This window comes from Mus caroli, unplaced genomic scaffold (genome assembly GCF_978045245.1).
Source record: "Mus caroli unplaced genomic scaffold, Mus_caroli_1 scaffold_4, whole genome shotgun sequence".
In the NCBI taxonomy this organism is placed as follows: Eukaryota; Metazoa; Chordata; class Mammalia; order Rodentia; family Muridae; genus Mus; species Mus caroli.
The window spans coordinates 120133116-120160136 of record NW_028227259.1 but is presented as its reverse complement, the minus strand read 5'-3'; the positions used below and the strand labels follow the sequence as shown (position 1 = coordinate 120160136).

General features: G+C 50.1%; 1 protein-coding gene across 16 annotated transcripts in view; it reads right to left on the bottom strand.

Moving 5' to 3' along the window:
* The window catches only part of Cit (citron rho-interacting serine/threonine kinase), a 163238-nt gene that overhangs the window by 13230 nt on the left and 122987 nt on the right, over window positions 1-27021 (bottom strand). For 6 of the 16 annotated variants that reach the window (XM_085837075.1, XM_085837076.1, XM_085837081.1 and 3 more), the window contains 17 exons: window positions 25293-25490; window positions 24208-24401; window positions 22000-22135; window positions 19556-19660; window positions 13918-14058; window positions 13522-13629; window positions 11577-11694; window positions 11142-11306; window positions 8531-8668; window positions 7873-8053; window positions 7648-7739; window positions 6779-6883; window positions 6378-6547; window positions 5229-5309; window positions 4952-5087; window positions 3045-3184; window positions 802-894 (listed from right to left, as the gene is read on the bottom strand). In XM_085837075.1, coding sequence (XP_085693201.1) covers window positions 802-894; window positions 3045-3184; window positions 4952-5087; window positions 5229-5309; window positions 6378-6547; window positions 6779-6883; window positions 7648-7739; window positions 7873-8053; window positions 8531-8668; window positions 11142-11306; window positions 11577-11694; window positions 13522-13629; window positions 13918-14058; window positions 19556-19660; window positions 22000-22135; window positions 24208-24401; window positions 25293-25490 — 2301 coding nt within the window. Of the gene's footprint in view, window positions 1-801; window positions 895-3044; window positions 3185-4951; window positions 5088-5228; window positions 5310-5736; window positions 5782-6377; window positions 6548-6778; window positions 6884-7647; window positions 7740-7872; window positions 8054-8530; window positions 8669-11141; window positions 11307-11576; window positions 11740-13521; window positions 13630-13917; window positions 14059-19555; window positions 19661-21999; window positions 22136-24207; window positions 24402-25292; window positions 25491-27021 lie in introns of all 16 variants that reach the window. The other 10 variants (XM_085837070.1, XM_021161971.3, XM_085837072.1 and 7 more) reach the window with 3 other exon arrangements.

Below are 27021 nucleotides of genomic sequence, written 5' to 3'. Positions count from 1 at the left end.
TTAATCATCACCTTCACAGAAAATGTATCCCTTGGCTGCATACCACGCCAGCCCGAGGAAACAGAGATGCGGGATGCTACCTTGAGAGGTAGGAAATCAAAGGTAGACTCAGCCTTAGATGGGGAAAGGCAGCTCTTGCCCAGCTTCACTGCCCCCCTCGGGAATCAGACAACCCTGAAGTGGCCAGCTCCATCCCCGATCCACGGGTGGTCGAGAAGCACGGGCTAACAAGCCCACAGAGACAGTGGCTCACTAACAACCTGGACATGTAACTCATTTCCCCTTTCACTCTGGTATTATCATGGCATGACCCAGACTTGTCACTACACAACACATTTAGTCTGGGGACAACGGACATCGTCTGCAGAAGTGAGGCAAAGTTAAAGGTTGGAATGTTTCTTCCTCCACACAGCAGTCATCCCCTACAAAGCATTCTGTCCTCAGGAGAACTAGACTCTTCATCACAAGGCAAAACGGAGCCAGTGCTGGCTTATTCCTTATTACCAGAAACCTCCAGGAGCTGAGGGAGACAAGGCAGACACTGCCTGGTACTGTTAACTTCTAAGACAAAGCTGCCTTCTGTCAGCTCAAAGGGGCATCTCCTCCATCCACCTTCAGAAAGCTGAGTCGGTTGGGCAGATCCCTCACAAGAGTAAAGAGAGAGGGGACACTGTGGCTACCACAGGCTCTGGGATCTTCCAGGAAGGACAGGTTTCACTCTCTAAACAGAGAGGGCCAGGCACAAGCTATCCTCAACATAGCACAATGGGACCCCAGGGGGAGGCTGGGCTGTTGGCTTGCCTTGCGGATGCAGTACTTGCTGAGGTTGTCATTGTAGCGGAGGATGACGACTTTGCTTGGCATAGCGGCGCAGATGCACAGGCTGTTCTCGATCTAGAAGGCCATTGGGGCAAGAAGGAGAACTTGTTACCAGCACCAACTATAGCTCTGCCCAAAACTAGACAAGGTCTCAGCCTCAGCAGCAGAGACATTTTGGACCAGATCATTTTCTGTGATGGAGGTAGGGAGCACCTGTACACTGGAGGAGAACGGGAGCACCGTGGCCCTAGCCACCAGATGCCCGTAGCGCCCTTTACTTGTGATAATCAGAACTGTCTGCGTATTACCAAATGTCTTCTGGTTTGGGATTCACTGACTTAGCTGGGACAAAAGAGAAGGTCTAGGGGCCATGTGACATTGCACAGTTCATATATATATGAGCCTTTGGATGGAGACAGACTTTTTTGACATTACTGAGTGGGGGAGGACACAGTGACACACGAGAAAGGTGAGGGGTAGGTACTAGGGAAATTTGTGAGGTCGTTCATCTCCATTGTCAACCTGATGATTTGGAACCCCTGAGGACATACATGTTGGGCATGGTTAGGCCCTTCCCAGAGTGGATTATCTCAGTCTGGGCTTCTCATCTGGTGCTGTGATCATATCCTCTGACATAGCAATGCATGGAGGACAGGGTTTAACCTGGTTCTCAGTGAACGGTGCAGCTCACGGCTGTATAGAAAATGGGGCAACAGGAGCTGGAACAGGTGGGGGCGGAGAAAGACAAATGCATGCACGCTGGAGCGTGCTCAGCTCGCATTGCTCAGTTATACAATCCAGGATGCCCTGCTTAGGGAATGGGAATGGGCCGGCCCACAAGTAAGACTGCCAGCTCATATCAATTTACATCCCCCAAAGGCATGCGGAAGGGCTCCTCTCCCAGGTGGTTCTAGATTGTCCAGTTAGCAACAAACCACCACCATAACAGGGTGGCAAGCAATGGGCTGGGGTCACACACTAAATACCCCTGGAAAGAAGGGAGCCTGAAGAGGGCCAGCACTCCTGCCTGCTTTCTGATACACAAGGGTTTGAGCCAACAGCCTTGGGCTCCAAGCTCCGGCTGCCATGCCTTCCCGGCCATGACAGACAGACAGACAGATCCATGGGAAACTGAGCCCAGTGGAGACAAGAATAAACACATTTGGATCCAGAGGAAAGTTATTCAGTCGGGTCGGTGGCTATGGAGTTCTACATGAAGATTCTATTTCTATCTCCTACAGTCAGGCTTTTATCTCCCCCTGAGACTGAAAAGAGATCCACTGCACGTAGATCCCTAAACTGAACGGCAGAGAGGAAAACACCAATTACTGGAGATGCTGCTTCTGGGGTTGGGGAGGCTGTGCACATAATTCAGCCTGAGGCTTTACAATTTACATTCACTTTTCACATTGGCTTTAGTATTCCAAACAATAAAAGGAGTGATTTGTAATTTTTAAGTTATTTTTGGAAACCAACATGTACATTTCTAAGTAACTCACTGTTCATAGGAGGAACTTTAAAATCCATGGGATGGTAATGAAAACCATACACATCCACAGATAGAAGGTGCAGCTAGAACAGTAGTCAGAGGACAATGCATAGCCTTGAAAAAAAAAACCTTCCAGTTTCTTATCTAGCTCACTCCGTGGGTCCCACACTAGCACCGTAAGCCATCTAGGGATGATGAAGGCACGGCTGAGAGCACAGGACCCCATCACCGCACAGCAGAGGTCAGCAGCATCTTGGCGTTTTGTTTTGTCACTAGCAGTGGCTCTGGAGCCAATTGGTGGCAAGCACCAAGAGACCACCAAATAAATATAATTTAGAATTTGTATGTTTCTAGTAATAAACACACTTTCTATGTCGACTTGCTTTTTTTTTTTTTCCGGATTATTTTTGGTTTGTCTTGAGACAGGGCCTCGTGACACATCTGCAGCAGGCTTGGAACTCGCTCTGTAAACCAGGTTGGCCTTGCACTCAGAACTCTGCCTGCCTCTGCCTTCCGAGTGTTGTTTTGTGGAGGCTCATCACACACACTTGTTCTCTAACGCTCTGCTACCCCGGGTTTCGCCATTGGCTTCCAGGCTCCTCAGACATTTCCCTCAAAGTGTTCGCAGGCCCAATTTTTAAGATCGACTTAGTAAGTTAGTTTGGTGAGAAGGGAAGGCCTGGTTTCCAGATCATTCCATCAGTAAAAGCCTGGAGCGGGGAGAAGGGGGAGTTACCTTGCCAGCAGCGAACAAGTGGCAGCCTTTGACGGCTTCGAATATGTTGGGGGAGACGTCGGGCTGGGCGGGCAGGTGTGACTGCGCCAGGGACTGCTTCACCTTCTTCACATCCACCAGGCACAGAGCCCGCTCTTCCCCTGAGAGGAAAGGAGCAGCTGTGGTCAGGGGCCCCATCAATGAAGACACGGGGGACAACCAGTTTACCCGTGACTAAAAAACCACAGGAGCCTCTGTGGACAAACATGGGGTTGCTCCTCATCCAAGATGAGGTGGCAGAAGGGCTTCCGAGTTTGGAATATCTGTGTACAAAATGAAATACCTAAAGAAAGGACCCAAGTCTACATGTAGAATTCCTGTGTGTCTCGTAAAGCTCTGTGGCTTATAGTTAACTCTATCCAGTAGTCTGGGGGTGGGGGAGTCCTTCATTTTGAGTGAGACCCATCAACTGAGATCAAGGAAGGAACTGTCCCACTGGGTAATGCCATGGTGACACCCAGTTTGAGACTGGGTGGAAGGTTTTGGGACTTTCTGAGAAGGGACACACTTGACCAGCACGCACGGTTGTTGTCTCCACCCATGCTTTAGATCTGAAATGAAAGCTGCTGACTTCTCAGTTTTAAGGTTCTTAGGGAATGGGGATAATTTTGCAGGAAAAAAAAAAAACCCTAAAGAATTTCACACATGTTCCTGGAATGTGGAAGAATGTGTTGGGGAACAATGAAGGGGTTCAGCTACTCAGATGTGTCCAAAGTGTGAGAGACAGAGGGATGAGAACCAATCCAGATGTGGTGGCAGGAGGGTCAGAAGTTCAAGGTCACCCTCAGCTACATTAAAAAGTCTGAGGCTAGCCTGGGGCACCTACTTCAAAAATTTAAGCAAGTAAGCAAATAAAAAAAGTCCTGCCAACAAGTTAAAAAGAAGATGCATGCCACAGACGTGTGACAGAAAGGCCCGCAGGTTCATATGCTGACGGACTTGGTTGGGTTCATACCTACAGTTAATTCAAATGTTAAAAAAAAAGTAAGTAAATGTATATGTTCAGAAAGGAAAGACGTGTGGCTAAAAGTTGGAAAGTATGAATCCAGAGGAGGGGTCTGGGCGCACAGGAACACAGGAAGGATCCTGTAGTAACCACATCACAGGTGCCTCAGGTGCAGGAGGCGAGCTCTCGGGAGGTCCCAGCCCACGCAGGGCCTGATGGGATAGTCCCAGAATTCCTACACATGGGAAAGAGAAGGATCAGTAGTCCAGGGTCAGCCTGGGCAACCTGAAAGCCTATCTCAAACAGAAAAACAAAGTTTGACTTGACTCAAGTCTGTGAGGCCTTGCAGGGAAAACACACACACATAAAATTAAACAAGTAAAGACGTAGGCCCACCCAGGGTCTAACAGGAGGTCTTAGGCCTCAGAGAGCAGCTCCCGTGAGCTCAGGAGAGGCTCTATCAAGGAGCAAGCTTGGCTATCCAGTGTTCCTGTGTGGTTATAATCTACTGGCTCCCAGCTGCATGCTCTCCGGGTGAGGTCATGCAGACAAGAGGAACTTTTCACTAAGCGGGCGGGCATGATGCCCTCTGGGATTTTGAACCTCCAGGGCTGTGGGGTAAATAAACCTCTTTTCTTCATCAGAAGCCTGGTCTCGGGCATTTCGTCATAGTAAATGAGAGCTAATCCAGCATGCTGCATGTGGCCGAATGGTACGGTGTTCTTTCAGAGTGTCAGGCTGGTAAAGTAGACATGGACAGGGAACCGAATGTGGATAAAGGCTTATCAGCTGAGGCTTGGCACCGGCCGAGACACACAGAAAAGGGACAGGGACGCTACTACTCCAGCCTGACGCCAGGAGGCTGCCTCTGTGCATTTCCAGTGGAACAGGGTCTCCCTGTGCTGCGTGCTAGGCCTCCCACCTGCTATCATGAGCAGCTTCTCCAGGTCCTTGATGATGTAAATTTGGAAGACTGCGCCAATCCCTGGGATGTGGGTTAAGGAGTTTTTCAAGACATTCAGCGCGTAGAGGCCTTCCTCTGTGCCCACCAGCACCACCTGCCGGAGCGGAGGTCCAGAGAGGGAGCGTGAGCCAGACACCACAATAATCCCCACACTCAACAGCAGCAAAGCTACCCCACCCCCCCATCACCCCCGCCCCCATCCTGACAGCGTGTGCCCGCTGCCCAGGTGACGTACCTGGTCACTGAAGGGCAGGGTGCAGTTCATGTCAAGCCGGTCATCGCCCTCCAGTTTCAGCAGAGAGTTTCCAAGTAATTTCTTTCCATGTGTGAAAGCAGACAGAAAAGACAGGGCGGAGTAAATTCAAACTCTCTGTGACCAAGCCATCCGACCCTCCGGACGGTAACCTAAAGTCACGCTCAGAGGCACACAGGGGACCACACCCTCACAGACACCAGGCCAAGTGCTCAGCCCTCTCAACTGGGACCCCGGGCTCTGGCCACAACTTCTGACTGAAACCCTAGGTCACTGTTAATGGCTCCTCCAGTGCAGCTCTAAATTAGCTTGGTGCAGACACACACAAGTGGGTGACCTAGGCACAGATGCTATGCCGTGACAGGAAATGGTAAGGTAAAGGTGCAGAGCGTTAACAAGCTGTTAGGAAGGCCCCTTCCCCACCTCCAGCTGCGACAAGAACACACAAGCTCGGGAGTCCTGAGCAAGCCAAGCCTCTAGTTCTCTTTACCTCAACCCACACTGGCTGATGCTCACTGGAAGTACAGTCACGTGCCTATTGTACACACATTAACGCACATTTCAGAAAAAAAGGCTCATGTGTGGAACAGGACACAATTCTTCCTGAGGCTCACAGTCAAGAACCCTCCTATTGCTAAGTGTCTAGAAAGTGCTGCTTCGTCTTCAGCGGAGTCAACGCCAGTGAGTGATGAGCACGGTCTGCACCCGGGGATATTCCCAGGGGGAGCGGTGCCAATGGAGGCACAGCAGCAATGTTTGTCACATCTTAAGGACGCGTGGGATTTCAGACCTGCCTGCGGAGAGCAGACGCTGCAGGGACATCTGGACAGACTGCGTGCAGCTTCCCTGAAGGCAGGTGCTCACAGGCACACTGGCATCTCTTTCAGGGGTTTCCAGTCAAAGTACTAATAACTTGAGGACCCCAGGGGGTAAACAGGAGGAGGGGCTTCCTTATAAAGGCCAAGGCTGCTGTGAGGCTGCCCCTGCCCCTGCTCTGCACCCTTGCCACAGCCGTCAGAGTGGGGGTGGGAAACCCGGTCAGGCGGGGAAACCCCCACAGATAAAGTCAGTGCCCATGGCCGTGCACCCTACAGAGAAGCCCCGAACCCACGTCAACGGTCCCATACTCACAGCATCAGCTTCGGCCTTTTCCCTAGAAACTCTCCCACCTGCGACGACAGATTCTAAGGCGGCGACCCAGCGCTGCTTGTCGGGGAAGCTGGGTGCTAGCAAGTAGAGGGTTCTCCCAGGCCAGCAGGTGGTGTGTGGGTGAGACTCCATCTTCAGGATGTATGGGACATCTACAAGATTTCAGAGAGCACAGGGTTGGCCGTGGAGGCCCCCACCCCACCCCCCAACAGAGCTGGCTGATGATGTCACAGCCTCAGAATCCCACCAGACCCTGCAGCTTGAGTTCCTGCTAAGATGGGGGACTGGGCAGGGGTGGTTCCTCCTTGGCAGAGCATCCTGCTCCTCTCAGTCTGTCAAACCCAGCCCGCCTCCTGGGCGGGGCTCTTCTGGATCCCACTCACCTGCTTTGGCGGTATTTGCAAGTTCTGAAGCACCAACGGCACCGTGAATAGATACATCCCCGTCAGGAAGGCACAGCTCAAATTCTTCCACCGGCCTCTGTCCAGCTTGGTACAAAGAGGAAGGTGGGAAAGAAAAACAAAAGAACAGGACCAAGAACGAGAGAAAAGAGAGAAGAGGGATGAGAAGAGAGGAGGAGAGGGGAAGGAGAGCAGAGGAGAGGAGAGACAGGGAGGGGAGAGGAGAGGAGGGGAAGAGACAGCAGAAGAGAGGAGGGGAGGGGAGAATAGAGCAGAGGAAAACAGGAGAGAGGAGGGGAGGGGAGGGGAGAAGAGGGGAGAGGAGGGGAAAGCAGAGGAGGGTAGGGAAGAGCAGAGAGGAGAGGAGAGCAGAACAGAGCAGAAGAGGAGAGGAGAGGGGAGGAGAGAGGAGGGCAGAGGCACATAAAGAGCCGCAGGAGGACACAGAACAGAAAGAGGTGCAGACAAGGCAGAGGGGGGAAGATAAAAAATAAATAAATAAAGTGTGTCAGATGAGGGCACAGTGAGCTTTCTGATGCCGCTGCGGATTTGTGGCTAGTTCACTGAGGCGGAAGCTCTCTGGTGTGTTAGCAGGTGGGATCTTCAGGGCAGCACCCTGCGGGTCCTTCAAGGGAGAGACCTATAGATCGAGTATCGTACCAATAACCTTTAGAGAAGTCACCTGGCTTCTAACTTTGAAAATTGGGAAAGCAGAGAAGGCTTGCGAGGCAGTCCAAAAATAATTAATTAATTAATTAAACCAAACATTAAACACAAAGCCTTCATTCACTCCAACACTCGGAGGCCTGGGTTAGCCCCGTGCAATGACATTTCCCGAATGACTAATTTACCTTCTCTGGCTTCATTGTCATAGATGAGGACTTTTGACCCCTCCAGGACAATGTACTTCCTGTCCCAGCCTTGCTGTCCCCGTTTGTTATTTCTGGGGGAAGAAAGATGAACGAGAGAAAAATGTCTCAGAATGGAGAAGCAAGCGGGAGGGGCTCCCTCAAAGACACTTCCCTGTTACCCCTCCGGCCAGCGCCCGCCCTGAGAGTGGCCACCCTGCAGAGTACCTGGGCACTTTCATCCACCCTTCCAGGTGCAAGCTGCTGCCAGGCTCCTTGCTCTGGAGCCCTGGGGAGTTCATTTTGTCCCGGCAGAAGGCCTCAGTGAAGTGTGTGGCATATTCAGCTGGCAGGCCACAGGTGGCGGGCAAGCAGGTGGAGCATTTGGGGTGACACATCACTTGACATTCTAGAGGAGAGGAATGGAGAACCTGAAGACACGCAGTGGGCTTCCAGCCAGGCCCCGAGCTTCTCCGCCCCCAGCAGGACTACAAGGGAAGACGGGCACTCAAGCCATCCCGATACTTCCCCAGGTGCCAAGCCTCAACAGGGACACAGAGAGCCACTGCCCTTGGCCCAGGTTTCCTGGCTTCAGGCTACGCTGCCCACAGAGCCGTGTGCAGGAACATGCTTGCATGTTCATGGCATTCAAGCCAGCAGGGGAGAGACTGGCCTGATACGAAGCTGCCTAAAAATTAACCGAGGTGGAGGCACTTTGCACACTGATGTGGAGGTCATGAGGAAAAGCAGGCTCCTCCCTCCCACTGAAGGGAAAAGCGTTGGCGGTGAATGTATCATGCGACAGTTTAGAACATCGCCTCCACCTGACCAATCTTCCCGACGAAGACATGGAGGAGTCCAGCGGACACACAGCTGCAGCTCTTACCGAGGCATTTGGATGCCTGGCGTCCAAAGTGCACAGTATCCAGACACACGGCGCACTTGGTGGCTCTCATGTTCAGGCCCACATTAAACCGGTGAGGGATGTTGTGGTGCATACGCTCTTTCAGACGCCGGCTGAATTCTAAGGGGGGAAAAATGGTTAGCCGGAAGTGAAGAGAGACGCCAAGGGACAGGAGAGACGGTCTCTGCTAAGATCGGCTCCAAGAAGCTATTAGGAGTTCTGACGACCCAGTACTTTGACTAGCTATTCCCCCAAAGAGGGAAAACAGGCCCAAAGCACCTGAAAAGTTGCTAGCTGTCATTAGGCTTTAGAAAAAATGCAAATTAAAACCACAGCAAGGTGCCATGTGGCTAAAATGTCTAGAGTCTGAGAAATGGAAAACCAGAGTCGAAGCAGAAGCAGAGAAATGGCATTGTTCACACATCCCTGGGGGGGGGGGCATGGAAAGTGGTATCTTAGGGCCCAGGAGGACAGTTCCTCCAAAAGCTATAGATAGACTATGAGGTATACATTATTCCAGCAATTTCCACTCCTAGCTTCATGCCCAAGAGGTCAGAAGCTATACACCCACCCACATGAAAACTGCGCATCACTCACAGTGGCTCAGCTCACAGCAGCCAACAAGCAGAGACAGCTCAAGTGCCCCTCTGCAGTGTAATGGGTAACACGCACTGCCCAGGCAATGAAATATTATTTAGCCATGTAAAGAAAAGAAACTGGCAGGGCAGTGACATGCTACAGTGTGGGTGGATCCCACAGAACGCTGTGTTCTGGAAAATAAGCCAGTCACAGACGGCTACGTGGAGTACGAGTCCATGCGTTTGAGAGACCAAGGATGGGAGATCCACAGAGAGGGAAAGTAGATTAGTGGTCCCCAGAGGTGGGGAGAGGGAGAGATGTTGTCTATAGAGTCCTGGCTGGTGTGGAACTCATTCATTACATAGACCATGCTGGCTTGAACTCACTGCAATTTGCCTGTCCCCACCTCTGCCTCCAAAATTCTGAGACTGAAGGTGTGTCCCACCAGCCTTATTTGTAAACATTTAGTCATGAAAGATAGATCTAGTGCTTTTTAAAGAATTCAGTTTAAAAGTAGTAATTATGAACTGCAGAATTTGTTATTAAATTAAGAGCTGACTAAAGAATTATTTTAATGTGCAGGGTTTTTTTTCACAAATTACCTTTTTTCAAAACTTTTTACGTCTGGAGAACTGAGTCTTACATTTCTATTCCCCATCTCATGCCCCATTATCTGGCTCTCCATCAACAGTGACCCAGAGGCAACTTTACAGGGAGAAGCTCAGAACGTATGCCAAACCTAGCTCTACTGGGGTCTTCTCACCGAGCCCGCCCCCTCTTCTTTTCTCAGAAAGTTGTGAGGAGCCAGTGATGTGATGTGACACAAATGCACACAGCAATACCCAGAGGGTATGATACACACCAGCAGGGGCATGGGAAGCCATGGTGAGCAGAGACCTGCTCCAGGACACCTGTCAGTGGACACCTGTCGGTGGACACCTGACAATGAACACCTGGCAGTGGACACCTGGCAGACAATGAACACCTGGCAGACAATGATGGTTCTCTCCCATCTGGAAGACTTTTAGAGTTAAGCATTCTGACCAAAGTGTCCCATAAACACAGCAACAAGGCAGTGTCATCAAAATTTACAACCTAAGAAGGCTGGCAGGGAGTCAGGGGCTGACTGGCAGCTCGCCACTGCTTCCCCAAGGCTCCTCAAACCACCTTCCTCACCTTTTTCAAAAGTCCTTTTTGTCTCTGTGTGACCAAAAGTACTTTTGAGATCACAAAGAAAACCCTTTACACGGTCAGTGGTCCTAGCAACTGGCCGCCAGTTGGTCACATTTGAAGTGGCCTTTCACCCACTCATTTATTTCCTAAGAATTCACTCCCCAGCTATGCAGCACGGGCAGGTCTGGTTTGGTAGGGGACTCTTATACCCACCCATACATGGAATACTGCTAAGTTCTTTGCCAGAGGGTAGCACATCTAATACACTCTTCAGAGTACTTTAAACAACACCGAGGTAGCTTGCAGGTTGCATGTAGGACCACATTGGTGAGATTTCTAAAAGTGGACCTAAGGAACATAGGTTAGTTTTCTCAGGTTCACAGTGGTTGCTTTTAGACAGGGTTTCACTGTGTAGTCCTGGCAGGCCTGAAACTCACAGCCATCTACCAGCCATTGCCTCCTGAGGGCTGGGATTAGAGGTGTGCACCACCAGACTGTCTCGTGTTCTTGAAACATAATCTTAGCAGGTTTGGGACTGAATACTAACATGAGCTGCTGTGGTAACGGCAGACTCAGGGTAACAGACAGGGAAGGAGACTTCTAGTAACCTTAGACTGGTGCCATGAGGACAGGCTTCCCGTGACTGCACTGGGATTTTACAAGAACAGGGATGACCTGGGCTGCCATGCCCTGTCTAGCTACACGGTTCCCTCTGCCCTTGGGAGATGCTGGCTGGCACCACACTCTTGACTTTCTCAGCCGAACAAACTTCTTTTTTTTTTTTTTATAAACGACCCGATTTCAGATGTTTTAACAGTAGAAAACAGCGACAAGAGCATACCCTCTGGAGTTGACGACTCCTTTCTGCGGCTGGATGGTGGGGCAAGCAGGCTCATGGCACTGGGCTGGTGCTCGGGCGACCGCACAATGGCAGACATGGCGATCTGCTGCCTCGCAGTGGCTGGCGTAGACGGGTGCGGGTGGTCCGTGGCTTTGCGGTGGGCAGCTGTGGAGACACCAAGTACAAGGTCTTTCAGTGGGGGCTCAGCCACCTAGGGCACCAGACTAAGAAGGTTGCCCGCAGCAGTCTTTCAAAGACCCGAAACCAAAAGGGCAGATGTTGTGCTAACTCTGCAACTGCAAAACTTTTAGACTAGGGGCACGCCTGGAATGAAAACCCGTGGCCCGCAGAGATGCTCAACTAGTCCTGGTCAGTCTCGTGGGGAACGGTCTTCGGCCTGCTCCGTAGTTTTGAAGGTTTTCTGAGAGCTCCTACCTTCCTCCCGCGCAGAGCGGAGTTCGATGCGGGTCTTCTGAAGGGCCTCCTCCAGCTCCGCGCATCGGGCTTTCTCCTTTTCCAGGGCTAGCTTCAGCTCATTGTACTGCAGAGGAACCTGTGTGGGCAAAGCAGGGTCCTCTTTCCGTCGACTAAATAAACCCTAGCAATGGAAACAGAGATATCTCCTAACTCCTAGAAACTGGTACTGGAGGAGACCCAGGCTAAAGGAGAGCTGACTTGGGAGGAGCAAGCCACCAAGGCCAGGCATATACTCACTGTAAGTGTGTTTGGGAAAAAAATGGCATATGAAGGGGAGAGGGGAGGGGAGGCTGAGCCTCAGCCCATTCCAGTCAGCTGAAAAAAACAAAAGGAGCGGTGCGGAGGTTTTCACCGAGAGGGTTAAAGATGCTTCAACTGCCACCACCTCGTCCTTTAGCATTCCCAAGACTGGAGAGCCATTTCCCGAGAGTCTTTGCCCCTCAAAAAAAGGAATGAGGGTGGATGGACTATGGAGCTGGGAGAGGTGGTGATGGGTCAGAGGTCCGTCTTGCCCTTGAACTTGTCTCATGGTGCTTAGTGACAAGACACGGGGAGGGGGGTAGGGAGAGGGTTATGGGTTTTTTGTTTTTTGTTTTTAAAGAAAGCAAAAATCGAAAAACAAATGCTAAGATGATATCAAAACAAAGGGCTCACTAAAAAAAAAAAATACCAACAGAAAGTTACTGTACACAGAAGAGAAAAAAAATGGAATCACGTGTCTGACAAAAAAAAAAAAAAGAATCAATTAACAGGAAAATGAACACAAAACATCCTAACGTTAACACAACCAGACAATAGTCCGCTGCCAGAATAAAAAAAAAAAAGATTAAATATCGTGAGCTTTAGCAAGAATATATGATAACATGGTATATGAAAAAACCCTCCCGTGGCCAGCACAGCGAGACACAGCCTTGGAGGACTGCGTGCAGCAGACGGGAACCGGGTAACGAAGAGGCCAACCGAGGGTGTTGGTCCATTGGTCCCTTCCTCTGACTTCCCTTAACACTGCTGCCATGATTGTTACAGTGTGCTAAGACCCTTGAGAGGAAATGCCAAGCCCTTAGAAACCTTCCTGGCGCTCAGTTGGAGCTGGCCAACAACCTAGGACGAGAGCTGCAGCCGGTAGGGAGCCTGTGGACTGGGCAGTCTCCTCACAGGAACCCTCATATGACCTGGGCCACAGCTAATCTCTCCCCACCACCCCTCATATGACTGAGCCTAGGGCCTCATATGTCACAGCTGGCTTTTCATCCTGGTTTTCACCCGTTGTTATGGTTTAAAGCAGAATATGGCGCTGGGAAAGAGAGCTGTCTAGTCAAGTTTTAAAGCAGGCCACCTCAACTTCCTGTGTCCATGAGCCATTTAACTGCACAGGACGATGGGAGGGCGCGCCTGCAATCCCAGCGCTCCAAAGGCAAAACCATCATGAGTTTTAAGTCCAGCGTGAGCTACGTTGCAAAATTGTGTCTTGAAAGGGACCCAAGAAGGAAGCTAAATAAAAAGCAATGGACTAAATCAATCCCGAGTGCTTCCTGGAGACCCACGTAGATGACACATGCCCTAGAGTCCCAGGAAGCGGGATCTGCTAAACTCTCAGACACATGTAACCTTCAGACCTAATATTCAACCTGTGCATAAGCAGATGACCCCCTGCTCCAGCCCAGCTTTCTCTGCAGGAGCAGAGCACAAGACTCCCTGACAGAGCGGTTATCTGCTGGTCTTGATCAATGGTCGCCCGTGATAAAGGCCACTCTGGTTAGACTTAGATGGGGTTCTCAACCCAGAACAAACAAAAATGTACATTTTTTTTTCATTCGTGAGGTTACTAGTCACAGTGGTAGCTACTGAGTCACAGGAGGCAGAGCGAGATCGCCTGCCCTAGCTGTTGGGCATCACAACTCACCTTTTTCTTTTTAGCGGGCTGGTCCATTTTGGCTTGCAGGAAATCAATGAGTTTGGTTTGCTGAGAGATTGTGCCTTCCATTTTCACTTTCTCGTGAGAGTAGAGAACCTAAAATCCATGGGAACAAGTACGGCCTCAGAGGCGGGCAGAAGCGTTATGTTTGGATTTGGTGCTTTAAGAACATGAACGGTCAAGTAGGGAAAGCAAGGTGGCTCCGTGGGTCATGGTTCCTGCCCTGACTGAATGTCGGAGCACCAAACAACCAAAGGACAGTAACAACCGAAAAGAAGTACTGGGGGCGGCCGAGGAGGAGGGAAGAGGCAGGGAGGGAGGAGGGTGAGTGGGAGGGGCAGGAACAGGCAGCAGGTGTCCGCAGCGCCTCCTGCTGGCCCTCACCTGAATGTTTTCCAGCTGGTACTCCAGGTCGCTCCTTTCTGTCTTCAGCAGATCGGCCCGGTCCAGCGCCTCCTGCAGCCCTTGTGTCAGTCTGAAGATGTGGTTCTTCTGCAGGTCCATCTGCTGCTGCAACTTGGCTTGCTGGCGAGACGGAGGGGATGGCAAGAGGCTTGACATCGCACGTGGTGCTGCTCCGCTCCCACCCCGATCCCGTTCCCCAACTGACTTCCTGAGTGACGCAGGAAGTTCCCTTGTGAGAGCAACTCCTCCCAGAATTGCTGGTTGGTCTCTATTTCAAGACAAGAGGACATGGCTGAAAAAGAGGGTTCTAGGACTCCCCTGAAGGCCACATGCCTGTAATTTCATACTGCAAGGCAGCTGATGTCCTGGCCTGCGCTCATTCTGTGTTACAAAGGCAGCCATTTTGGCACCTCAGAGCACAGCCCAGAGCTGGTAGCGAAACAGTGAGAATCAGCTCCATTTGTCCCACTTGGGAGTGTCCTAGACCTCAGTGGCTGATCAGAAAAGCCACTGTACAGGCTGTGTGGTGTGCACAACAAGTCACAACAGCCCTAACTTGAAGGTTGGCCCTGTGTATATAAATAGCCACAATTAGAGGATGTATTTCTACAGTGTGGGGACAAAGGAAGAAGAACCTAGCTATGCAACAGGAGCTGGTCAAACCCAAGGAAAAAAATTCGGTTTCATTGGAGAGAGTTTGAGTTGAAAAAAAAGAAAATCTAATTAAAACGTAAGTCAAGCAGCTCCTGTCTAAATGTGTGCCGTCCGGGGAGACCCTGTTTGATTCATGTACCCCCAGGTGATCGTGTAACCACAGCTACTGCAGTCTTTCGTGGGCTAGACTCTGCAGACTAAGGGAAAGCAAGTTAAGAAAGCAAAATACACATCATCGTGGGTGCTTTCAAACAGTCCAAGGCTGACACCCCAAGTCCCCAACCCCCACAGAGCAAGAGGCACAGTGGCCTCAGAGCTGGCTGGCCCTGGCCTTCTTCCTTCCCTGCTTCCTGCCTGTGTTTTGCTCCCCATTTCTATGGTAACAACTGCCAGAGGCACGGAGCTGTGTTAAGTAGAATCTGGACCCTGCTTAGATCCTGGCTTAGATCCTGACTCTGTCGCACGCATGTTGCCATGCCCAGGCTTCCTTCTTCCCAAGTGGGTGGTGTACCCCGCCTCCCCAGGTGACAGTGTCTGTCACGCACAGTAGGTGCTCCTGTAGATGTTGGCAGTCTGTGTCTGTCCTTATGTCTGTCCTTCTTCCTTCTCTTCTTCCCCATCTGCCTTTCTTGCCAGCCCAGCCCAGCTGCACTTAGCACCCGAGATGGCTCAACTTAATTAATGCTCGGCTTTGTGGGAAGGGGGTTAGTGGTGCGTGTCTGGGTGTCTTGGAGGTGAGTTCCCAGGAAGTTAGATCTTAGGTGCTCTGGCCTGGTGGGCCTTTGATGGAGTCCCAGTATGACACTGGTAGCCTGAGGAGGAGCTAAGTGACAGGAGGCATGGCCTGTGTGGAAGCCAGACATCCTTGGGGACTGTGTCTTGCCCTGAACCCTCCATCTCCTGCTCCCGCTTCCTGGCTGCCATGGTGTCCACCCCTCTAAGCCCTCCCCGCAAAGATGGACGGTTCCTTTGAAGCTCTGAGCGGAAATAAACACTTCCTCCTGCAGGCTGGCTCAATCATGCATCTGACCCAACACGGAGCGAAGTCACTCCTGAGGCGCATAGCTTAGCATTCTAAAATAAACCAAAGTCCTATTAAAAAAAAAAAAAGAAACCAGTTAAGAAGGATGCTGCCTTGAAGGGAAGTTTTGGTCCCGTGAAGTTCAAGTGATTTCCTTCCTTCCTTCCTTTCCTCCACTGTTTTAGAAGGACATTAATTAGCAAGCAGGAACCAAGAGAAACATGTCACGGGCACAAATGATCCACCTGGTGACAGCTGGGCCAAAAATATTTCTTTACACTAAACACATCCATGCTCCACTGGCTATTTATTTACTATAATCAAAGCCAGAGGAAAGAGATCTTTGTTCTCTGTGGAATATTGCGCAAAGCCATCTATCTATCTATCCGCTGCCCGGAGAGAGACTAAGTGGGGTGTGCTTGTGGGCCAGGGCTCCTTGGGGACGTGGACCTTGGTGATGTGCTTAGACCTGTCCCGAGCACTTTATGAGAGTGACAGGAAACTGAGAGGTGGCTGGTGACAGAACTGGAGCATGAACAACTGTAGGGAGCAGGAAGGATGGGTTGGAGCGAAGGAGAAACGGTTTGGTAGGACGGCATTTTCACAACATCAGCTAAGTAAGTATGGTGTGGGAAGACGCTCAAGAACAAACTTTGTGGACCAACAGGCATGATTTCGTAGGTTAAGGGGCCTCAATGGCACAGTAACTCAAAGAGCCAAGTGACTCTCAGGATTTGCTGAGCTGGAGCGAGAGATGGAAATCCTTCACTACATAAGGAGCACACACAGACCATGCTAGTGTCGCGCCACGCAGGGGACAAGAAAGAACACAGGTCTCCCATGGGGTTCCTGCAAGAACAATACAAACAAATTCATGCATGGGACTAAGACATGTGGTAACTGTGTTAGTGACAGACATTTGTTGTTCGTGAGTATTGTGTGTGTGTGTTGGTTTTTGACTTCTTTGTTTTTGTTTTGTGTGTGTTGGACTTTTATCTTTTGTTCTGTTGGGAGTTGAACCCTGGCCCTTTAGACACTGGGCAATTAACAACTCAGCCAGTAAAGCCACATTCCCATGCATAGTGTGGGGCTGGAAAGACGGCTCAGTGATAAGAGCTCTTGATGCTCTTCTACAGGACTCGAGCTCTGTTCCCAGCGTCCACGTCAGGCAGCTCACCACTGCTTATCACTCCAGGCCCAGGGGACTTCAATGTCCTCTCTGGCTCCCATAGGCACCCACACACATATGGACAGGCACATACGCGTCAATAAGAATAAAAGCAAATTTGACTATTAATATTGATTCCTGATACTATACTAGCTTCAAAGTACTTGGCAGCAGCCGTATGCTTTTCAAAATAAGAAAAGGATTTTCTAGGAATTAAGGGTTGCTGGAAACTAGGAAGTGATGTCCATGTTCTCTGCAGCTATCCTGGTTGAGTACCACAGAGCCTGCCTGTGTGACGAGCTGGGGAGGGGACCTTCCTCCCTGTGTTGGACACAAACCAATGGGTGAATGAACCCTCATTTCCAGCAGGACTTCCAAAGGGCTGATCTGCCAGGGGAAGTCAGTCATGAGAGGGATTTGGGCTGGGCAACATTAAAAGTTCCAAAGTCTGTCTCTTCTCAAAGTCTCTGTCCCTTGAGGATAGCCCTTTGGGTGTGGCCAAACTTATGAAGCACACACCATAACCCAGGATCCCAACATGTTCTGACTGGTAAGGGTTACTTTTTTTTTTTTTTTTTTTTTTTGCCTTGTAATGGTTTTTGATGATGTGTGAGAGTTCCAGTTCAGATCGATATTGGCCAGATGTCTATTCAAATATCTATCCGGAGTGTTCTCAGCCTGAGTGAGAAGGTGGGGCTGAGTCAGGCTTCAGCATGCTATTCCTGGCTTTGCTACTGAGTCACCGTGTAACCTTGGACTAAGCACGGAGCTGTCCGGGCCAGCCTGCCCTCTGCAGATGGGAAATGGGGCACTCAGGAGCCTCAATTATGTCTGTCCTGCTTCTGTTTCCCCGCATGCGGGAACAGAATGGGGGAACATTGCCTATTCATCCCAGAGAAAGGAGCACCTGGCAGATTGACAGGTCCTATTGCAGGTCAAGCACTCGCAATAGCAAACCCCCAAATTTAGAAATGCTCCCAATCCCAAAATTTCTTGAGTAGAAAAATGCCACAACTGATCTCATGTGATAGGCACAGTCAAAACATGGGCCGTTAAAACCACCAGGCAAAGATTTGGGGTACAGCCTGGGATAGAGTGCTTGCCCAGTCCCGGGTTCAAGCCCCAGAACCGCATGTAGTAGTGGTCTAACATCACTTCTGCTCTATGTGCGTGTGGCGCATATGATGTAAGGAGGAATTTCATGTTTATACTTGGGCCCCATCTCCAAGAGATCTTTGAAATGCCTCCACTATGCCTCCGCAGCACTGGAGTCAGAGACAAGCCACTGCACTGCAATGGATCCCAACCCAGGTAGACCCCATGCTTGTATTGGCATGCAGGTCACCAGCTGTGCTGTCACCCCACTCCCCATTTTAGTGTGCTTGGTGGCATTAAGGACGGTCACACGAACACATTGCTGCACACCTGACACCACCACCTGCCTCCAGAACTTTCCCAAGTGCCCAGCTGTGGCTATTAAGGTGTGATTTTATAAGACACCGTGTGTAAGCAGACTGTGAGATCCGCAATCTTTTCCCTACTTCCCTCAGACAGAACAGTACGGTCCAGTTACAGCCACCAGCAGGGCACCCAGGGAGCTCTGTCCACGTGATTATCCTGGGATTCTGGCTAAGTGAACTGTGAGGCTCACTGGGGTCTGGACAGAGCCTTCTCAAGCCCATCTTTTCACTGGGTATCAACAGGAAGTACATTTGCCCTTGGAGGTCAAGCTAAGTGAGAAGGCAGAATCTGCGACTCTGGGCGGGAGACTCTGGATGGGGAAGGAAGGTCCTCACCAATGGACACAGCAATGCTCAGTTCTGAGGAGAAAAGCCAGGGAACGGAAGGAGGGGTGTGCTGGGAGATCAGCTTCAGTTTGGCACCCTGAGTCTCAAGATCCAGAGAACTCTTTTTCAACTGAATTAAGTCCAGGTTCAAAAGCCATTCGTGACATTCTTACACATTTGCCCTGTGTAGGAAGCTCATCGGCATGGACCTTCCACCAACTCGGAGCTTAACTGTCGACTCTACAGACAATGCGACTCAATACTCACTCAGCCATTGCTCAGTGAACCTCTCTGGTGGGCGCACACTTACCGCCATGAACGGCAGAAGTGTCACATCAGAGGACACAAGCACCAGAGATGCTCTGGCCTCCGAGAGACACTCTTACTGTGTCAAGCTTTAGAAAGTGTTCTACACTCCCCTTACTCTACCTTGAAAATTGTAGTTCTAAAATGTCTAACTTAGCTCCAATCACCTGAATATAACATAACAGATTTCCTCTTTCAAAACCTTATGAGGATCAGGAGGTGGGGGGTCGGGGGGGGGGAACACTCAGTGGGTAAAAAATTCTTCCTATGCAAGAAGGAGCACCTGAGCTGGAACTTCTGCCATTCGCCCAAAACGTTGGGTGTAGGTGTGGATGTCTGGAACCCCAGGGTGGGGACCTAGAACCTCAGGGTGGGGGGGAAAAGGCACCCAGATTTCTTGAGCTCGCTAGTCTAGCCAAAATGCTGAGCTTCCATTTCAATGAGAGGCTGCATCTCATGGCAATGAAGAGGACAGCAACAGACAAGTCACCAACATGCTTCCTCTGTCCTCTGCATGTGTAAGCACGTGGGCACGTAACACCCCCACACGTATGTAAGACACACACATGTCACACATATGTATGTGACACGTGCACACATACACATGTATGTCACACACATGTATGTAACACAGGCATGCACACACGCACAGGTGTCACCGCCTCGGTGGCTCACACTCACCTCCTCCAGAAGCCTCTGCTTGAGCTCCCGCTCTGTCTCCAGTTTCTGCTGTAAGCTCCGGGCGTTCATCTCCAGCATGGCGTGCTTCTTCTCCAGGTCGTTGAGCTGTGTGTTTGGAAAAATTGGCCATGATGGTACATTTGGGTATGTTAAGAGACTGCAGACTTTTTTGAGATGTCCCTAAACCTTCACACATAAAGATATCCAAGGTATAAAAGTCACAAGTTTTCATTTGGGGAGAGAACAAATAGTCCACATGACAGATGTGAAACCCTGTGTCACCAGAACAAGCTTTTTTTTTTTATTTTGGTTTTTCTAGACAGGGTTTCTCTGTATAGCCCTGGCTGCCCTGGAACTCACTCTGTAGACCAGGCTGGCCTCGAACTTAGAAATCTACCTGCCTCTGACTCTCAAGCACGGAGGAATTAAAGGGCGTGCGCCACCACTGCCCGACCAGAACAAGCTTTAAGAATGTGGCTGCTTGGGCTGGAGAGATGGCTCAGCTGTTAAAGGCTAGGCTCACAACCAAAAATATAAGATGTGGCTGCTCAATTTGCCTGCACACTTTGTCTGAATTTAATTAAATAAACATATTCTTGGGGCGTATTACATGTTGATGGGGAGATGGCCAACTCCTCCCAAGGATCTTATATCTGGGCCAGAAAGGCAGAGAGGGCGGCTACCACAATGCATAGCCACGAAGGACGACGGCCTGCCACGTCAGAAGAAAGGTTGACTGATATAAGAGAAAATGGTGTCAGAAACGGGTAAGATAAAACAGAACTGGACTATCTGGACAGACAGGAGTCGGCTAATAAATACTAATATCCAACTAGAAAAGCAGCATTGAACCCAGAAAGGTTCATTTGTCTCCAGACAATAAATGTACTTTCCTCAGGTTATTAAAAAATTATTAAAGTTATTAAAAACCCTAGCCAGCTAGACTCTGAGTCAGAACTATCCTTGAGCAGCAAGCTATAGCCTTGAGTCCAGTGGTTCTGTTTCTGTGAACTTCTGGGAAGAAAATAATCACAGATGTCCATAAAGATTTATGTTCATCAAGCGCTATTCATATGCGAAAAAAGACTGGAGGAAGCCCAAATTTCCTGTACAAAGGCAATGCTTAAATTAGGTGCCTGACTTCGATTTTGTTTTTTTTTCAGAACTATACGTTTAAAAAAATATTTAATAAGTCGGGAAAAGCTTCCAGTTACATGATTTTTTTTTTAAAAAGATGGAACAGCCTATAAATAGTAAAGGCCTAAATTTATTTTGAAAAGTGTGTGCACGTGTGTGTGCACCTGCATGTGTGTGAGCGTGTGCGTGTGTACACCAGAATGAGAAAACAGAGGCTGCAAACAAGTCCACCACCACTCAAGGTCATGGTTACCCGTTGGTTCTTCTTTTGAGTTTCCTGTGCTTTTGTTATTTCCCCGACGGCCCTCGGTAATAAACATAAGCTTTTCGTAAACATGACGTCATTGTTCTTTATAAGTGCAGCCTTCAGATCACCTGTTTCTGTGTACATGTACAAGGAGGGATATGTGCGCGTAACGTGTCTCTGACATCGGTTGCTGTCCGTCACCCTCAAGCACTTGTTCTACATCTTCTTCCCACCAAACCGCCCGACAGTGGTGCATCCGTGCAGATGCATCCCAGGGCACAGAGGCACAGACAGAACACAAGTATTCCTAACGCAAGATGCTGAGGACAGGTGTGCTTAGTCAGACCCCCCCACCCCCACTGTGGTCTGAATGCCGCCCCCATCCCAATTCTTGTATTAGACATTTAATCTAACTCACATGTAAGTGATATTTGAAAGTGGGGCCTCTGGGCGACATTAGCATTCCATGAGGCTGTAAGTAAGGGTGAGGGCCCCCCATACAGGCATTAGTGACTTCTTAAACTCAGTATCAGCCACCGTTGTGACACGTAAGAGGGCTCTCAGCAGATGCTAGTACATCTGGGCCTTTTCCAGCCTCTAGAGCTATTAGCCAAATAATCTCCTTTAGAAATCACCTTGTCCCAAGCACTTGGTTCTAGGGGCAGGAAATGGACCACACAAGACTCACCGTGAACGTGGCTGCCCACGTTCTCCTTGAAAGAGACAGTCACTGTCACCATGTTTTCTGAAAATCTGAGGCTTATAAAGCCTTCTAGGAATAAAACAGTGTTGTGTACCCAGTGTTGGACCTTTGGGGCCCAGGGAGGTAGATGTTAAGAACTCACCATTCAACCAGGAGAACCCCAACACCCAGCTCACCCAGCTATGCCACTGCCAACCAACAATGCCCACGGTGAGTCATATCTGCCGTCTCTAGAGTGAGCAACGGGATGCTTTTGAAATATGTTTTCCGTGGGCTGTGTCTGAATTCGTGTGAACCTTGCCTTTAAAGGAGGAAATGAAGCCGTTTCCCTACAGAGCCGAAGGGGCGTGTGCTGACCTTGTCCGACAGGCTCTCGGCTTTGAGCTTCTGCTCCTTGAGAGCCTGCTGCAGAGCAAGAATCTCGGCCTTGTGTTCCTTCACCGCCAACTCCACCACCTGGCGAGACTCAGTGATCCGCTGATCGGCCCTAGCCCTGCCAGAGAAGCACAGGCCTGCTGTCAGAAGCCCCAGGCCCCAGACCCGAAGGGAGAAGGCTGGCCCGTTTCTAAACAGGCTGCAGGTTGTTGGATGGAATCCCAACCGTGGATTCTACCTTTAAATGCTGTCTTCCTTCCTGACAGCTTACAGAGCAAAAATCTGACCCACTTCAGACTTGGGTTAAAATTGCCCTGCGGCAGTAAAGTTCCTGTGGGGACCGACTGGAAAGGCTGAAGAGGAAAAAGCCATTCTCAAATGCAACCGGACTGAATGGGGATGGGTCTAGAGCGGCCCAGATTCCCTGTGGGGCAGAGATCAGGGAGTGCCCCCCACCACACCGCCACCAAGGTCCCAGGGTGTGAAGTGGACCATGGGAGACCAATTGAGTTCTAGTGAACGTCTTCTCTCCGGTGAGCACAAGAAAGGCCTAAGGGTTCTGAGTTCTCATAAAAGGTTGAACCTGACAAATGTATCCACTAAAGAACACAGAAATTCAAATGTAAAAGGGGGAGAAATCACTTCTCGTCCCGCATCTGAGTCCTGCGCATTCTTGCCTCTGAGTTCTGGCTCCTGGGTGGTGATGGTCTACTTCACAAACTCTTGGCCTTCCAGGATGTACCCACTGGCTGGCTCCTAAACTTGCCCCAGCTCCGCCTCCCAGAGGCCACATCTCCCTGTTCTCCACCAGAAGCACGAATCTATTTCTCACTAAAGATACGGGAAGACAAGGGAAGGCGGGTGTCGGCTTCTTGAGGGTGAGGACAATGATTTTAAAAGTATATTTTGCCCAGCTACATAATATCAAACAAGAACCGGGAAAGGATGGGGGTGGTGGAAGTGGGTGGGAGGGGTCTGTGGGGGGAGTGGTTAGCACTTCCTGGGAGCCTAGAAAGCCTAGACAGGCTTTTAAAATGGCACCACACACCCTAATACCCCACAAAGCAATTGTTGCTCCTGGTTCTCTTGCAATCTGAGAGTTCACATCGTTCGATTCCTATCTTTTCTCTTTTAACTCCACTAGTAATCAGACTATTCAGACAGCCTATTTTATTGCACATCCTACAGCCACTGAGTGTCATCATGGGGATAAAATGACCCTGACACAGTCTGATGAGGGTACCCAGATGACAGGAGACCCACGGGGCTTGGGGGGAGGGGTCTGGTATCAGCAGAGATGAAGGATAAACAAAACACATGAAGCCACGGGCTAGTGCTCGCCCACGTGAGAAAGTGAGACAGGACCCTCGGGGTTCACGATAAGTTCTTGTCATTTTTACATAACATGGTTAGAATAAAGCTGTGTCCTGTCATGGGCTACAAACAGGGCGTTAAAGCCTCCTCAGTTAGGTGGCATGTTTGACAGGAGCAGAGCTCCCTGAGCTGAGATGGGCCCAGCAGGGAGGAACTGAACACTGGGCAGGAGTATATATAAAACTACTATTTAAAAGAGAAAAGATGGGGATGGGACAGGAGAGAGGAGAGAGGAAGGAGTGAGTGCCAGCCCAGGCTCACCCCAGGGGACGCTGGGTGACTTCTGGGGCTTGTTTTTTTGGATGTTGCAGCTTGAGTAATAAGTTGCTACTGGCATCCAGTGAGAAGAAACCAGGCAAGATATGCCCTCGTGCTACAAAACAGAGCACCCTCCTACGTACAGATCACAAGGGATCCCCAGGTAACTCGAGGCACCAGGCCTCGGGAACAGAAGGAAGAGGAGAGGGTCCTCAGGAGCAAGATTCAAAGCTTGGGGAATGCGTGGTGACATGGCTGGGCTAGGAATCTTGGTAAGGCCATCGCTACTCGAAAGCACTGTGTCTGTATTTGCCTTGACTTCTGGAGACTCTGCATAGAATAAAAGCACGCCAACTGCCACCACAGGACTCAAGTGACACTTGTCAGGTCTACAGCCAGGTTGTCACCCTGAAAGTCCTGCATCCCAGAAGACAGCTAGCTCAGTCTCAGGAAACCAGGACAGATGCCTGCCCCGTTTGAAGCTCTGGGGGGTGGGGGGACGGGGACTCAGGGGTGGTCACCTGGTACTGGGCTTCTACAAAGGGCTGAGGTTCCCACCTGCTCTGCTTCTCGGTGTCCAGCATCCTCTGTAGCTCTCGAACTCGACACTCGAACTGGGACTTCTCATCGCCGAGGACGCTCCGCCAGGCCTCCCACTGGCGCTCCTTCTCCAGCAGCTCGTCATTCAGGGCCTCCAGGTCCATGACTTGCTCCTCCAGCATGGTGCACGTCGTCTTCAGAGCCTCCATCGTCTGCAAATCAGGAGCACTGAGTTGTGCCTTGTAGCAAACGGGGATTCCTAGAGGTTACTTTGGTCAGACAAGCTTCAGAGAAGCCTAAGTTCCTAACCGCAGACTCAGAGACAGTTGGTTTTCCTCTCCCACATCCCAAGGGGACCAGATGGGGACAATGGACCAATGGTCACCTGGTTCTACCATCTATCTGAGGGGTACAACCCAAAGCCAGTCGCCGGGCAGGGAGGTGGGGGACAGATATCCAAAATCCCAGCAACGAGGAGAAGGCCAAGAGCTCATTGGAAGTTCCAGCTAGGTAGGGCCGCACAGTGGGACCCTGTCTTTAAAATCCAATTGTATCTGCTTTAAAGAGTTCTTTTTATTTATGTGTCTGTGGAGGCCAGTAGATACTGTTGAATCCCTTGGAATTGGAGGTCACAGACTGTGGTGAGCTACCCAATGAGGGTGGCCGGGAACTGAACTCACACCCTCTGGAAAAGCAGTAAGGGCTCTTTAACTTCTCAATCACCTCTAGCCCTAGTACCCACTTTTTTTGTTTGTTTGTTTGTTTGTTTGTTTGTTTTTCGAGACAGGGTTTCTCTGTATAGCCCTGGCTGTCCTGGAACTCACTTTGTAGACCAGGCTGTCCTTGAACTCAGGAATCCACCTGCCTCTGCCTCCTGAGTGCTGGGATTAAAGGAGTGCGCCACCACACCCAGCCCCAGTGCCCACTTTTATAAGCCATTTTTAAAAATTGAACCCTTGGCTATGAACTGGAACTGACCAGGAGCCCCTTTGTAGGAGCCAGCCTGGTCCTGGAACTCCCCCCAGACACAACCCCCTCCCTCTGAGACCCTTCTAAATCCTAAGGGTCCTCCAGGAACCCCAGGGCCCAGCCTGCCCTCTTACTTGCTTCTGGCTGGTGAGCTGCATCTCCCGCTCCGTGATCTCACGGCGGAGATGGTCCACCTCGCTCCGCAGCTGCACGATCTCGTCATTGGCCCCGGAAGCCTCGTCGAGTTGTTTGGACAGGTAGAAGTTTTGGTTGTTGAGCTCGGCGTTGTCCTCGGTGAGCTGGTTCAGCTGCTCCTCCAGGTCAGTGATGACCTGTGGGGTGGGGGCGGGGGAAATGCATCAGAAAAGCTCACTGTAGGCAAGGATATGCGGCTTGAACTGGTGGTTTGGAAGGCTGTAGCGTGATGGGTCACATTTCATGATAACGGGAACCAACGTGCAGCTATCTGACCTGATGCCAAACCCAGGCTCCCTTGCCAACTCATTAGTTAAAGCCCACACAGGGGCAGGGAGATGTCTCCTTTCTACCTTGAGGTCTATCTAGAAAATATGGCAAGAGCCAGTCAACCAAGGACTAAATGGATAGGCCAAGCTCAAGTGAGATCCAGTTAATAGCAGGAAGAATTAGGCATGGAGGGGAACGCAGGTCAAGGAGAGGGGACCGACTGGTATCGACATCTAATTAAACTGAGACAGACCTTGACACAGCCCACAGGACACCACCACTGCCACGGCCACAGCCTTGGGAAGCGAAATAAAGTTTTATCGGAGAAGAATCACAATGAAAGATAACTAAGGGCTATTTGAATAAAATCCCAAGCAGTGAATTTAATTCCGTGTAACAAAGAGGGGGAAGAACTCTTAAGGGGAGCCTGGGTAATTCGGAGGATACAATACCACATCGCGATGCGGCTTTAATGGATTCTTCTACGCAGTGAGTTCTCCAAGTATATGAAATTGTCATTTTATTGAGAGAGATTTAATCTGGTTTTACTAAATTATTTCCCTGTTCAATGGCAGAATGACTTCAATTTCAGTGCGTTTGGCTGGTCTATTCTCTTTGCTGAAGCTTAAGGATCAGTGCTCACAGAGAACATTTATATAAAATACTTTAGAAGTTTAAGGGTAATTTTCTCGTAATAGTTAGAATAAGGCACGTGGGCCATAAATTAAATTTTACACGCACACACACAAAAAAGAAGTAAATGAAAAGGAAACATCTTTAAGCCTACAATTATTAACCGTTTCCACACCTACAACGGACACAGCTCATGATCTGTCAGCATTGCTTTTGTGCCTAGTTCTTTATTTCAACCCTACTGATCAATTTAAAACACACACACACACATACACAAGCCTTCCTGGGTGGGTACACAGAATTAAAGAGCATAAATTAAAGACATTCCTTTGACAAACCCCAGAAAGCCCTTTTGCCCCCCGAGCTGCTAGCCTCTCGGGGTGGGAACTGGCCTAATAGCCTGTTTGGAACATGGACACCCATGTTGGGTCCTATGTGCTCGTAGAGAAACATTATGAGCTATGAATGGGCAATGGAGCCTGTCTCTGGTCAGGATCTTGGATGAAAAGCTTCCTCAGAAACCTGGAACAAGAATCATGCGCTGTGCTACACACACACACACACACACACACACACACACACACACACACCCCGATAGTTTGCCTCAAATAGTTCCTGCATCTGTCACCTTCCAGTGCCACAGCTAAGTCAAGATAGACAGTGGCAGGCACCCAGCCCATCTTCACCCTACACACACAACCCTGCCACTCAGTCTGTGGCCCATGCTGTAAAAGTCTCACCTAACGATCTGCGTCTCCCTGCCCT